Source organism: Rhipicephalus microplus, chromosome 10 (genome assembly GCF_043290135.1).
Source record: "Rhipicephalus microplus isolate Deutch F79 chromosome 10, USDA_Rmic, whole genome shotgun sequence".
Lineage (NCBI taxonomy): Eukaryota > Metazoa > Arthropoda > Arachnida > Ixodida > Ixodidae > Rhipicephalus > Rhipicephalus microplus.
In genome coordinates this window covers 10,369,210-10,383,257 of record NC_134709.1, presented here as the reverse complement: position 1 = coordinate 10,383,257, position 14,048 = coordinate 10,369,210, and the positions used below count along the sequence as shown (strand labels likewise).

Sequence of the window (14,048 nt, the reverse complement as noted above, 5' to 3'; positions counted from 1 at the left end):
GAGTTTCGTCATACTCGTTCAGAGATGACGTCGTAGAGAGCCGGCGAGGGAAGAAATCATGTGCTGTGCGAGGTGGTAGCTCTCCCTCTTGAGCGGCACCAGAGTCAGTTGCATGTTTTCGAAACGTTTAGTGGTATTAAGGTAATTATAATGATTTCCTTGTTATTTTAATTATTTGTATTACCTTAGTCCTTGTTAGTTCAGTAGACGTTGTATGGACGACAAAGCGGCCCATCGAAGTGCTACGAGTGCTTCACGCAAGGAGCCACGACGTTTCTGATTCTTTATACTTACGTTTCTGTCTACCCTTTACGCTTCCCCCACGTAGGGTAACAAACCACCTGTCTGCAACGGTAGATCAGTATACAGATATGGTGCTCGGCTGCTTAAGTGACGGGTTAGATCTATGCCGTGGCTGACGGAGAATTTCTTTGCCAAAAGGGATGGCGACTAGGTGTAATACTTCGCCAAGCACTCACAGGACTAATGAGAGTCAGTGTGATTGAAGGCATAGAAAATCATTGTCTATTGAATTGCGCGTGTACGCCGCGGTTGTCTAGCGGTTATGGCGCTCGGCTGCCGACCCAAAGATTGCGGGTTCGATGATGGCCGTGGCGCTGCAGTCGCATTTCGGTGTAGGCGAAATGCTAGAGGCCTGTGTACAGTGTTAGTGCGCGATGGGAAATTTTTTCAGCCCGTAAACATAGGGAAAAAATGGAACGAAGTCCCATTTATTTCCTACAGAGTCTAATTTTTCCCCTATGCTCACGGGCTGAAAAATCCCGACCATGAACCCAGACGAACTAGCCCAAGCTTCTACACTTGTAATTCTAATGCACGTTAACGTCGGATGCTCGGAATTTCGTGATCCATTCACAACAGCGTCCCGTCAATATTGAGATTTTGGCACGCAAACCTGATACTATATTAACAGGGTATGATATCAGATATATATCTTACGTTTATTTTAGCTGCCTTGCGCATTTCGTATTGCTGCTTTTCTTTCTTATGCGAAAGCAATGTGCTGCATTTCCCGTTACAATGAACATTGATAAGTTCAATGGCAAAATTAAACAAAAAAAGGCATCGAAAAACTGAAATATAAATTATTCCATTCCACGTCTCACGTATCTCTCGCAATTTCTTATTCTTGTAGTCGGCCGCTGAACCATATAAAAATGGAGTCACCAAGATGAACACCAGCGGATATATATGTTGTCAATGTTCCAAAGACGGAAAAGAAGTGGACTCAGTCCGTTATTTTGTTGAACCCATACCCTGCCTGTACACGATGCATTCTCTGCCAATGAAGAACTGGCAAGCACACCAGCAGTAATCAAAATTTATTTCACATTTCGTGTAGATTTGCTGAAGTATAAATTGCAACAATGTGCTTCGAAAAGCGACACAAAGAAAAAAAAACGCGGATGGCAAGTGGTGTTGGTGTTATAACCTTTTTGTGTTCCCGCGATATTCATACAGAAAAATGTATGTAGTGCGTACGTTGACATATGAAAACATAAGGTACGTCATTTCAGAGACCTGAGCCCGTACTTTTCGATAAGTATTATCCCACGGCTCCACCCTGTAAGAGAAAAGGATAGATATCTGGTTAGACTTCTAAAAAAATCCACTTATAAAAGTGTTGCATTTTTAACACACAACGTTTGTATTTTTTTATCTGCCGCTGTCGCATGCAGCACGATAAACAAAACTCTGGTTCTTCACCGTAAACACCAACGCATAATTTTCCAGGACAGCTTCTGTAAGGTTAGAATAACATGACGTTTAATTTTGACCCAATGTACTTTTGGTACTTTCACTTCTCAATCAAGACTCATATGCTAAGGCATGATGCCGGCACAGTTGGTGGTGCTTCAAAAGTCACGTGGCACCAAATAGCTGGAGGTGGCGTGTCTATCACACGTATCGCTAGTGTCTGTCAGTGTCTTCGCTTGGATCCTATCCTATTCGTGGGTACTAGTACTTTTTTTTTCAAGTGATGAACACACAAGCTCATCAACGAGCCTCACATACGTCAGTTTTGAGGGCTCGCTTTTTTTTTTGTTTGACCCAACCTTAATGAAGATGAGCTGGTAATGGAGTCGGGAAAGGTACAAAGGTCGTTCATTCTGCTGTCATAAGTTTAATAATAATAATAATAATAATAATAATAATAATAATAATAATAATAATAATAATAATAATAATAATAATAATAATAATAATAATAATAATAATAATAATAATAATAATAATAATAATAATAATAATAATAATAATATCCTGGGGCTTATATCCCAAACCAAGATATCATTATGAGAGACGGCATGGTGAGGGTCTCCGGAAATTTCAACTACCTGGTGGCCTTTAATATGCACAGATATCGTACAATTCATGGTCCTTTTACCATTTTGCCCCCCCCCCCTGAAATGCGTGTCCGCCGTGTTTTGGACCGAACCCGTGACCTACGGGTCAGTGCCGAGCATTCTAGCCCCTGCTCCACCACGGCAGACTGTTTAAAATATATTCTAACAATTGTGATGTAGATATGAAGAAAGCAAAGTGGACGAAAATACATCCTGCCGCTGGCAGTGCCATACGTAGTTTAACCTGCGCGGTTTCATCGCTTACCGTGTACAGGGCTGTTCCCCTGCAGCAATTTTGCGAAATGCAGCGAGCTTGGGTCACATTCAGCGTTCGAGGCAAGTACACCTAAGAGTGGAAAGAATATTCAATCAACTTAAAAGCCGACTTTTATTCCTTGAAATTAAGGAAGCTGTGAGCATTCGGGATATACGTACCAAGTTGAGGCATAACTGAAGCTGAAACGAGATATATATTGTGGTTAAGCACTACGTGAGCTCAAGAAGTAACATTTAGCAGTTTGTAACGTGAATACTACCGTCTTAATCACCTCTTTCCGCATTAACAGTGGGAAGAATATTTGAACCATTACTTCTGTGCTTACTTGCGTTTTAGATTGAAAAAAAATAATTGTCTTCAAACACGTTTGAATCATCTCACAATACTGACGGTGTCTAAAGCTTACACAATTCTTTCGTAAGATGAAGGCTATATCTACAGAGACTGTTGGCAGGCAATGAATGTGTGAGCTTTCTGCCATGTTAAAAGTGATCAACTCTTTTTCCACAAAACATAGATCTTCAATACTCGTGACTATATTTCACGAAGTGATTACCTTAGCGGAGTTTTTGCACACGAGGAAGTCAACAACACACGTGCCTTCATAAATGGAGTCACGAGTGAAGGTTACATTACCCTACGTCAGTGGAGTAGCTTAAATAAGACCACCAGTAACGCGACATTAGCCCTCGTGTCATCTTGATGTCAATTTGTGTTCTCCGCTACCAAGTGTGTGTCATTGCCCTAATGTAATGTACCACCAGCAAGCCGAACCTCGCCCCCCCCCCCCCCTTAACTATGTGCACTCATTCGTGTATCTTCACTTGGTGTGCTCTGTTAAGATATACACTCAGCTAGTTTGGAGTGTTTTCTTTATCTCCATATGAAGCGTAACGCTACACAGAGCAACACTGACGTCTATCGCTTTACAACATCTAGCTCTTCAGCTGTCAAGCAATCATTATGGCAACAGTTTTTTTAAGATCTCCTAATACAACCGAAGGCAATACAAACCGTGGCTCGGAAGTCTTCTCTCGAACAAGTGCAGCAGCGTGACTAGGTGCGCAGTGTTGCAATAGAAAGAAAAAGAGGAATAAACAATAAAACAAGTGTACAAGACATCCGCAAAAAAAAAAAGACTATTACAACAGCGTCTCATATTAAACACAATTTCTTCTCATAACGACATATAGCTGAGCTATGGTCAATGGTCATTGATATGTGGGGTTTAACGTCCCAAAACCACCATATGATTATGAGAGACGCCATATAGTGGAGGGCTTCTGAAATTTCGACCACCTGGGGTTCTTTAAAGTGCACCCATGTCATTCGTAGCATTTGTGCTGTCCCTACTTCTCTCATGTGTGTATATTTCCGTATCTATACCGTCCTTTAGGTCATGGCACCCAAAATCCCGGCCGCAGCGCCCTCATTCTCGATGGAAGGGAAAATGCTTGAGGCCTTTGTACTTGACTTTAGAATTGGCAGAGTCAATGTACATTAAGAAGTTTGGTGAAAGATGCAGCCGCGTGCCGTCTTTGTTCGTAATTGATAATGAGTTTAATTTTTTTATCTGATGCATTCTGATAAAAATAGTTGGTTGTGCTTTTCGTGCGTTTCCACGCATGCGTGATTGTTTTAGAAGATGAGCTCTGGTTTAATAAAAGTCAGTTGCGAGTGTGCTCTTTGTCGTCTTCCGTGTCTCTTATCTCGTCTTCTTACAAGTTTCGCGCCAACGATATTCTACACAGCTCGAGGTCTCACTCGCCGATCTGCGGCCAATTACGTGCCCGGTATACCTCTGACTCCAAAAACGGGGCTTTGCATGCGTCTGCTAGATCAAGACTCTTTGATAGGCACGCAGCAACAAGAATCAGAACGGTCATGGGCTGATCGTCTGGCAACATTCCGAGACATCATAGACCCAACACTACAAGCTCGAAAAGCGTAGGTTCCACGCCACCGCACGAGAAATTAGACATGTGCGACGCCGTAAGCTTTCGCTCACTCCAAACCACGGTAAACTATTCTTACACCGTGCTCCAAACTCACTACGCTTGCAGCGTAAAACGACCCTATGGTCGTTATACGCTAACTATACTCGAACCCGCACCGATATGTGCAAAGCATCCTGGCACAGTGCAACGCTGAGCCACGCGCTCTGGGAATGTGCCGTGGACAACTGTCGAGAAAGCGCCGCCAATCGCGATGCGCCTCTAGCGGCCGTCAATGCCAAACCGCAGGAAGCTGCCACCGCCCCGGCTGCGGGAGCCCCGAGAAACCACCTTCGTCAGCGTTACCGCCGCAGCGAGGCGGCCCTTCAAACCGCTCGGAGCTGAACGACCAGCTCTGGGCCGCGCGAGTCCAGGGACAACGGGCCGCTACCGAAACCAAACTGCCGGCCCATTGTATTCAATAAGGTCTTTTTTTTTTCTCTCTTCGTACGCTTTGTTTAGGTTTTGTAATAGGCAGTTATGTCTGTTGAATGCCAACATATATGTTGTGACATTTTATGACTGGCCACCTACGTTTCCTATGTTGCGCACCTTTAGGCACGTTCATGTTTACAAACGTCTTCTTACATGCTACAATAATAAAACGTCACGTCAGTCTTAGCTGACAAAATAAGTGCTATTTCAACTGCAAAGCTAATTCTTGATCTATTATATGTCTTTGATAACAGCAACATTATAGTGTAACTTGGCCTTAGAGTGTAGTAGAGAGATAACGGTGTGTGTTGCCATTAATTAGACCTCATATTCCCCAATTCCCGCACACTTGTGTGCAGGTAAACGGGCGATTCTTCTAGAGGATCATTATGGCGACAGTCTTAGATGCCACAACAAACGTGAAAATGCACTTCTTGACGTCATCATCAGGAAGTCAGAATTTCACCATAAGTCACTTATCGCAAAATTGTGACAACTTTAAAATATGACGCCGTAGCTCGGTCAATGACGGGTCGATTATGGAAGAAGTGCGAAACAACGCCGGGCACTGAAATGTTCGCAGGCATCATTCATATAAAACTGTAGCACGGCTTTAGCTTGAAGACTGCTTGCAAAAAAAAAATTGTGGAGGTGCAGGGTATCGATCCCAGTACCTCTCGCATGCTAAGCGAGCGCTCTACCATCTGAGCTACACCCCCGCACGATGTTTTACTGAGTCGGTGGAGTCCTTAGATTTCACTCTCTTGCGGTCCTCGCATTCACTTAAACTAGGACAGTGCGACCGGTTTTTGATTTATCCTTTTTTTTTTTTCATTCGAAGGCCAACTCCTGATGAGCGCGGCGCCGACAGTCACTTAAACGAGGTTGTTGCATGCTGCCCGTCTACCGCGATTATTTCTTTAATACGCAATTTCCATAATCCGTAAGCGTGTAATTTCCTTAATGAGCCCTTATACCAGCAACGCTCTAACGCATATAGTTTAGGTATAAAAAATCAAGAGTTGCATATTTATTAAGACGAAAATCTTAGATGCCTCGCCAAACACGAAAATTGACTGGCGGCGTCGCTTCGTCGGCGTTAACACCAGTGTTGCAAAGTGTCCACACGCGATGACGACACCATGTAATGTCGTCAGGCGTTAATATGGCGTCACACGTTGACGTATAACATGACATTGTTGATTGGTTGAAAGTGGGTCGATCACGGAGCCCATACGTAACTAGTTGAGGAGCAGGAAGCTTGTAATGCATCCGATGCTGAAGGTACTGCGAGACGACGCGCTAGGTGCATAACTCTTTCGGAAGGAAGGGGGGGGGGGAAGAGGGAGACACACCACTGCATAAACTCAGAATAAAAAATTGACCTTCGCCTTGCATTAAGACACCCAGCAAGTTTTGTTGCCTTCTTGAAGTGCACGAGGGTGGTTTTTTAAGTTATGCAGTTTTAAGTTTTAAGTTATGCAGTTTTTAAGTTTTAAGTTTTAAGATACGTGCAGCTAATCCGTTTTATCCAACACAAATCACGTACGATTAGTAGAAAAGGAATTGTTGGCCATGTATTGGAAAAAAATGTATCACATGTAAGAAACATTCGTTATGATATCTTAGAACAGGCAACAATGCCAGATAACAGGCAATGACGTGCTAACAACGTGAAACGTGAACTAACAGATATAGAGGAAGATACCGCATTACCTCGAAGAACGCCGTCTCGGACCTTAAGCAGAAGTAGGCGATTCGTCCTGGCGACATCAGCTGTAGGAAAAGAAAAACAGTCATGTAGTGTTTTCAGCTAAAACGGATGATTGGCCATGTTGCTTGATACGTAAGAAGGTTGATAAACTTAAGCCTTGAATTTAGTATGCAACACACAGAAAGACGGAAAGATACAGCACTGGTACTGGTACGGCTTCCAAGTCATGCAATGCTATAGGTGAGAGCTTGTGGGTGTCTAGCGGCTATTAGCTTGGCTATGTTTTTACCTTCTAATCTGTCTCTTTCTCACCCCTTGCATTGCTATATATACGGATATGCTTGCTCTTTTTTTTAATCTTTTCTTTTTAGCTTCTATGACGCCAAATAGAATATATTCGCCCCAAGACAGTGCCTGAGTATGAAGGCCTATACGTCAACGTGGACTCAGTGAAAAACTTCTTCGGGGATACGTCGAGCCATACAAGGTGCTTCAAAATTTCGGCGTTCTAAGCAAGGAGATCGTCCCGGACGGCATTAATAACGCTCAGCGGCACCGCGCACGACCTAAAGTGGTCTATGTCGTTCGCCTTAAGCTGATTTAGGCACTTCAGTAAGTTTTCTTGTAGCGCACGTAAAAAAAAAAACAGGAAGAAATGAAGGCATATATACACAGACAGAGACGCTTTAGCCAACCTGAGAACGCTATTTTTTCCTTAACTATTGCAAATAATTCGTGTATAAACTTTCCGTTTCGATATTTTGTACGCACTTTTGTGCTCCTCACGTTAAGCATCAACCAAATGACGCAGCATAATGGCGGGTGGTATGACTTGGGGATGCGTGATACTTCAAATGCGAGAGTGTAACTTAATATGGGACTTAATACTTATGCACTTGCCTTTGCCTTTCCAAGTCTCCGTTTCGATAACGCGCTTTTATTTCATGCGGCTCAACAGCACATTCTGCTGAAGTCGACATTACCGTTTCGCCATGACTTTATTGCGCTTATTGTTTTATCTGAACTTATTTTGTACATTACACTTTGTTACCCCCCTGTTTGTCCTTTGGACCGCAGCCTGTCGTACATGTTGTCACGCAAGAGGTCATCACGAGTGTTCTTAAAGGTCGAGAGAAAGAGAGAGAGAGAGAGGAGAGAGAGAGGTCTGTTATTGGAAGCAGAATGTTCAGCTGACGTATATTTGCCTACCGGCTCTTCTTCATGAAGAGATGAAGAAGGGACGAAAAGAACGTTAAAGAGTGAGTGCAGAGGGATATATGACATGTTAAAAAATGAAACGCATGCCTCATAATGGCTCTTCAACGGGATGAATATACAGAGTATCGACAGTTAATGTTAAATATTAAAAAAAAAGATGAATGAAGGTTAGTAGGTTTAATGTATATGTCGAAACAGCGAAAAGAACTTACACGTTCAAAAACGTTGTGCTCATCTGCCTGATCTCTGCCTTCATGTTCTTCTTTATATTTCCCAGTTTTAATGGCTTTAATAACAAACTCGGCCGACAAACAACTCTTTTGAATTGCTAGGGTCAATGTTGAATTCAATTCAATTCGGTCATAAGTGGCTGGCGTTTTCAGGGAGGCGTCCCGAGACAGCACACCAAACGCCGTTCTCTCTCTTCCCCAAGCCTCAATCTCATTCGCTATATATGTGCGCCTCGTAGCACAAACTAGTTGCAATATTAAGGCGAAAACGTTAGATGCCTCACCAAACGCAAAAACTGAGCGGCGTCCCGCGTCGGCGTCCCCGGTCCGTGGCGTAAAACCCGAGTGATGCATAAAATCGTCATCACGTGAAGACACCACCATTCATGGCGCCGCCATGTTGTCACTGATCACCAAAATTTGTGGCGTCATTATGACGTCATCATAACTTCACTGTGACGTCACATAACCTCATGCCGATTGGTGCCATCATCGTGTGACATTGTTGCTTGATCAAAGATGGGCCGATCTCGCAAGTCAAGCAAAAGAAGGCGAGGGGCAGAAAACTTACATTGACTCCGATCCTGGAGGCATCATAGAACCACACTACCATCTCAAAGCTTTCAGCGGCAGGCGAGAGAGGTTCAATAAATCGACTTAGAAGAAAAGTAAGAAGATGGTTTACGTCTTCGAGTTGACTGAGCTGGATGCATGAAGGACTCTGTGAGTTCCTTGTGTCTCGTCGGAATAACGCAGCATACGACAGACTAAATGAAACATTGTCAATACCCATATTATTCCGGCGGCATGACGCGCCCAGCTGCCGAAAGGCATCGATGTGAGAGCGATAGACACAAGGAATGTATCCTCGAAAGAACGGGCCGAAAGAATTGGTTCCTTAACAGAAACGTCACGCCCCACCTGACGCGCGGGTTAGGGAAGTTTTAACAATAGGTCGTGGTCGCTCGCTCCTCGCAAATAACATCTCGCAATCAGGTGCCCTGTCACCCTCGTCTATTCATTTAGGGAACACAAAAGGCCGCCGCCTCGCCCGCGGCCACATCGTTTGACGATCAAAGCGCCAGTTAAATAGATCCGGTGCCCAATAGAGTCGAATCGTACGAATATTCATACGGGTGACGGCGTTGATTGCGTGACGAGAATACCTCCCCCGGTGTCAGTTGACACGGGACAAAGTGTCATTCTTCGAGTCGCGTGATTCAAATAGTGGCACACTGCAAATATTTGTGACCTCTTTTCTAGGTACATATGAGAAGCCTAGTTGAGCTGGAAGCATTCGTAAAGGTCATTAATCAGCTATGGTTTCACAGCGATTTCGTTCTTACTGCTTACTGAAAAAAAAAAGATAACTGAAAAAGGAAAACTGGTATAGACTGCAACAAGCGAGTCATATAAAAAGAAGAATTCTAAAGCCGTCACCTTTACTCAATCAAAAAGAACAATTGAACGACAATATACCAGACTTGCGCACCTCGAGTTCATTAGGCAGCGTGTGTTTGCGATTAAGGAATGTAGATTGATTGTATGTAAGTGCACGACACCCACCTACCACATCTTTCCGAGCAGGTGTGTTGTTTGGCGTGAGCAAATTAGGTGTGTGGAGCGCTGCTAATTTTCATGGACCAAACGGATCTGGCCATCCGTAAAGAGACGTTTTTTTTGTGCTTTTGCTCATTCTTACGTATTTTTCTTCATGTCTTGGTTAATTTTTTCCTTTAGTTTGCTATATTACTTTGCTTTTTATTTCCTCATATCTTCCTTTCCTCCATGTGTTCCCTCCTCGCGAGAGAGTAGACGGGCGTTGCACCCCTCCAGGGGGCAGTTATAAATCTGCTCGCTCCCAACCTCCTCGGCGCCTGGCAGTGTTCTAATTGTAGACAGCATCGTGAACAGTCTGCGCTGGCAGCTTAGACGACAGCATCGTGAATCGCCTGAGAAGTAGAACGCGCCTGTCTGACGTCATGTCGACACCACCACGCATCGATGAGGGATAGCTAATAATATTCAATAACGATACAGCACGTTTAACTGATTTCGTGTTAAATCCTTCAAAAACTTATACGCAGTTAAAATTATGCGTGCATCGAACCCTGGTGACCAATGAGGAGAGTTTTCAGCCTTCTGTCAGACCCCCATCTTGTTTGGACAACAATGCATGGCTGTTTCGCACTTTTCTCCCACGGCGTCTTCGCGAAGCTGTCGATATCATGTATTGAGACACCAAAGGTGCGATATTTGATAAACATAGCATCGGTTAACTTAGCTTCTATTAGCGCGGCACATATGAAAAGGAAAGAGGAAAGAATACAGAGACGTCAAGACAGGTAGGCGCTTTAGCGCCTACCTGTCTTGACGTCTCTGTATTCTTTCCTCTTTCCTTTTCATATGTGCCGCGCTAATAGAAGCTAAGTTCATGGATAACCAACTCGCCCGAGCCACAACACTTTTGAACTTTATAGCATCGGTTGCATAGCCATCCTTCTGCATAATGACAACGTGATCCCGTAATGATCAGTCTAGGCCCCGGGTTCCGAAGGAAGAGCAAGTGCCATATACTACGAAATTAAAAGTAAATTTACAGAAAAATCTGCGAGCTAAAATTGTCCAATTGTTTGTCGGCAGCCGGCTTTTCGCAAACAAAGCCTAACACCCACCTTTTTTTTTGAATACTCAGCGTGCGTGCCAGACGTCATTATATATCGACCTCAAACATGAGTTTCAAGGGAAACTACCAGCACTAGAATGCAGTTTATAGAACATTCAGCTTTCAGAATTTTTTTCTTATTTTTTTTTATCTGAGCTGGCAACCCGCTATTTGTCTCGTTATTATTGAAATTATATAAAGAAACATACATCGGTAAGCACAGAGGCTTGTAATGTCGCTTTTAAGATGCTATTCTCTTTCACGACGCCACTATGATGGCTTGAGCATATATAGAACTGAACCGTTTCAAATTATGTCGAGTGCGAAACGAAAGCTCTGACGATTCACAACATACAGTGGCCCAGAATGCCACGCAACCAACGCAACGCACAATCGTGAGCTGTATGACACGGAACGCGCGAGTGCATGGTGAATTGCTTCAAACACTAATTAGACCGATACTCGGCATAGGCGCTGTCAAAAGTAAATATCACTTGATTGGCAAGGCTTTTCCGAGAACTTTTGTCACTCTCACCACGTGTCTATTTTAAACTACGCACGATGCATATGACACAAGCAACAGCTTGATATTATGGCGCCTGTTGTAGCGCTCGCACAGAGCAAAGACCAGTACCATTATTTACTCTGTTTAAAGACTATAGTATTTCTTTCGATACTTACACGCAAAAATGTGTATTTAGACAAATATTTCCTTTATTTAGAGACGCTAGTATTTCTTGCGATACCTAAACGCAAATATGTGTGTTTAGAAAATGTGCGTTTAGAAAAAAATATGTACTGTACCATGGGCGAGCACGAAGCCGTCCCCTGAACTGAAGTAGGATCTGTGTTTAGAAAAAAAAATGTTTAACGCTTTCGAGTACTTGGTACTCAACTAAGGGAGAGCAGTAAGCCGTCCCTACCTGATTTTGCCCTGTCTTTATGTTTATTGGTGTTAGTCCAACTATTCTGCTACCCGGCGAAAGTTTAAGCGCATGATCAAAGCCCTTCAATCTCGATCTGGTGGCCGGGCTCATACTTGTGAACATTGTAAATAAAAAATACCAATTTCACGCATATTTGAAGGGCTAAATCAACACATGAGCGTCATGCAAAGTGCTCTTCTATTCAGAAAATGCTTGGATACGTCAATCTAAAGACTGGATTGTTTATGACGCTGCGCTGACAATGCAACGCCATGAAGGAAAAAGCGCGTGCTTCCTAGTTTTCGGTAAACGATTCAGGGACTTTTAACAAAAATGACCCGTTGCGACCACCTATACCAGTGGCACTGCGTTCTAAAAAGAAATAAAAAGCGGTCGTTTCTTCGCATTACGGCCAGATCGCGCCACATCTCACGCAGTACCTCTATACAGAAGTGTATCGTATTTAGACGTTATTTGCAGCACAGCACAGATAAATACGTACACGAGTTGAATTTTTAAATCATAGCTTGGCATATCTTGATTTTATGCGTTACACGAACAAGTACACGCAAGTGAATAGAAACCGGTATTTTATCCTGGCCCACTCCCATGTTGTGCTTGGCATACATGGGAGTGGGCCAGTACCCTTAGACACCGCAGCATACGTATCCCCCTTGTTAAGCAGACCCACTCTACACCACTATCCTCATTCCCTAACGCCAATCTTCGCAAGGACTCATACTTTTCGGTACTCCTTCTTCCCACAAACAATAGATGATTGGAATAAACTAACCGAAGCATTTCCTCAGCGCCCTTGACCATTTGTGAAAATACTCTTCTTCCATGACTTCCTTGAATTGTATTATCACCTTGTTGTTCAGCTGTTACTTTTTTTTAAGCCATAACCCCTGTGTCTTATAGCAAAGAAATTGTGTAAAAAACGCTTTGCAACCTTGTTTCATTCTGTTATTTAGTGTGTTTGATGTATGCTCACCCTGCTTGGACTTTTTGTCCGCAGTATTCTATAAATAAATAAATAAATAAATGAATAAATAAATAAATAAATAAATAAATAAATAAATAAATAAATAAATAAATAAATAAATAAATAAATACGTGCCTCATGCACATGAGCGTCCCGTAATACAGAATCAGCTACTGCCGTTAAAGCAGGCGTGTCGGCATTTAACGGGACCCGGGTGCCCTTTTATGTTTAAAATATTTGTGAGAGCAGCCGCAGTGAATCACCCTCCCCCGCTTCGAATTACAAGCTAATTGCCATACGCACCCACGCGTCCCCTTTCATACTGTTCACGAGAGTGCTTGAACTTAGCCAGTCTAAGCTCGAAACGCCGTTTAAAGGACACTGCAGCACGACGAGTTATCTCCAGCGATTAGTGTCGCACTTGCGATTTAGGTGCCAAAACAGTTTCAATATTTAAACAAAAAAAAAAAAACATTGCAGTGTGCGCTATCAGATCGCGCAATGTAAATCTTGCATTATTTTCGCTACAGGTCAACTCAAGGTCCGGGACTCGCTGAGATTTTATTTCTTCTGGCCCCTCATGGATGAGTGGGTGAATCGTGATACCAGTGAGTTTTCAGATCAACTAGCCTGTACTTTGATACGCACAAAGGCGATAAAGTACTTGCCTTGAAAAAAATGGCCACCACCAGGTTTGGAGTGAAGATTGCAAGGGCAAGAATAAGCTCGCGTCGGAGTCGCATCCTTCACATCGGTTGCTCATTTGCCTGGACGTGGTTCGAAAATAGACTTCGTTAAAGGCGGCTGAATGTGTCACTTGTAATTTGGCCGCCCAATTCTGGCGCAATTCGTGGCTATATTATCAGGTTATAGCCAAAATGAAATGATCATCACTTATTGGTTGGTGGACTGATTAATTGATGAATTAACTGTGTGAAAGTACATTTAACTAATGATCAACTAATCAACTGTAGGGTAATGCTTCTTACGTAAATCGAAAGCATATAAAATGCCTGAAGAAGCACCTTTTCGGATGGTGGCATCTGAACCCACGACCATAGACGGGCAAAAATATTCCAAAACCCACTATTCTAAATGATTTACTCCGACGTAACTCTACAAAAAACTTCACAAAATTACATAAACGTTTTACCACCTATACGGGTGCCATTCTCAGTATGCACTGACCCCAAATGAACAGAGGTCGACCAGTCCACTGCTAAGCACATCCGCAG

General features: G+C 43.2%; 1 protein-coding gene and 1 non-coding gene across 2 annotated transcripts in view; both read right to left on the bottom strand.

Moving 5' to 3' along the window:
• Window positions 1-1,322: 1,322 nt before the first annotated feature.
• The window catches only part of LOC119181180 (uncharacterized), a 767,515-nt gene continuing 754,789 nt past the window's right edge, over window positions 1,323-14,048 (bottom strand). The window contains exons 5-9 of the mRNA XM_075875011.1: window positions 6,792-6,851; window positions 3,661-3,702; window positions 2,805-2,825; window positions 2,635-2,715; window positions 1,323-1,585 (exon numbers count right to left, since the gene is read on the bottom strand). Coding sequence (XP_075731126.1) covers window positions 1,530-1,585; window positions 2,635-2,715; window positions 2,805-2,825; window positions 3,661-3,702; window positions 6,792-6,851 — 260 coding nt within the window. The 3' untranslated portion in view covers window positions 1,323-1,529. The remainder of the gene's footprint in view (window positions 1,586-2,634; window positions 2,716-2,804; window positions 2,826-3,660; window positions 3,703-6,791; window positions 6,852-14,048) is intronic.
• Window positions 5,722-5,794, bottom strand: TRNAA-AGC (transfer RNA alanine (anticodon AGC)). Its single transcript has one exon. It is a non-coding gene; the product is annotated as a tRNA-Ala (tRNA).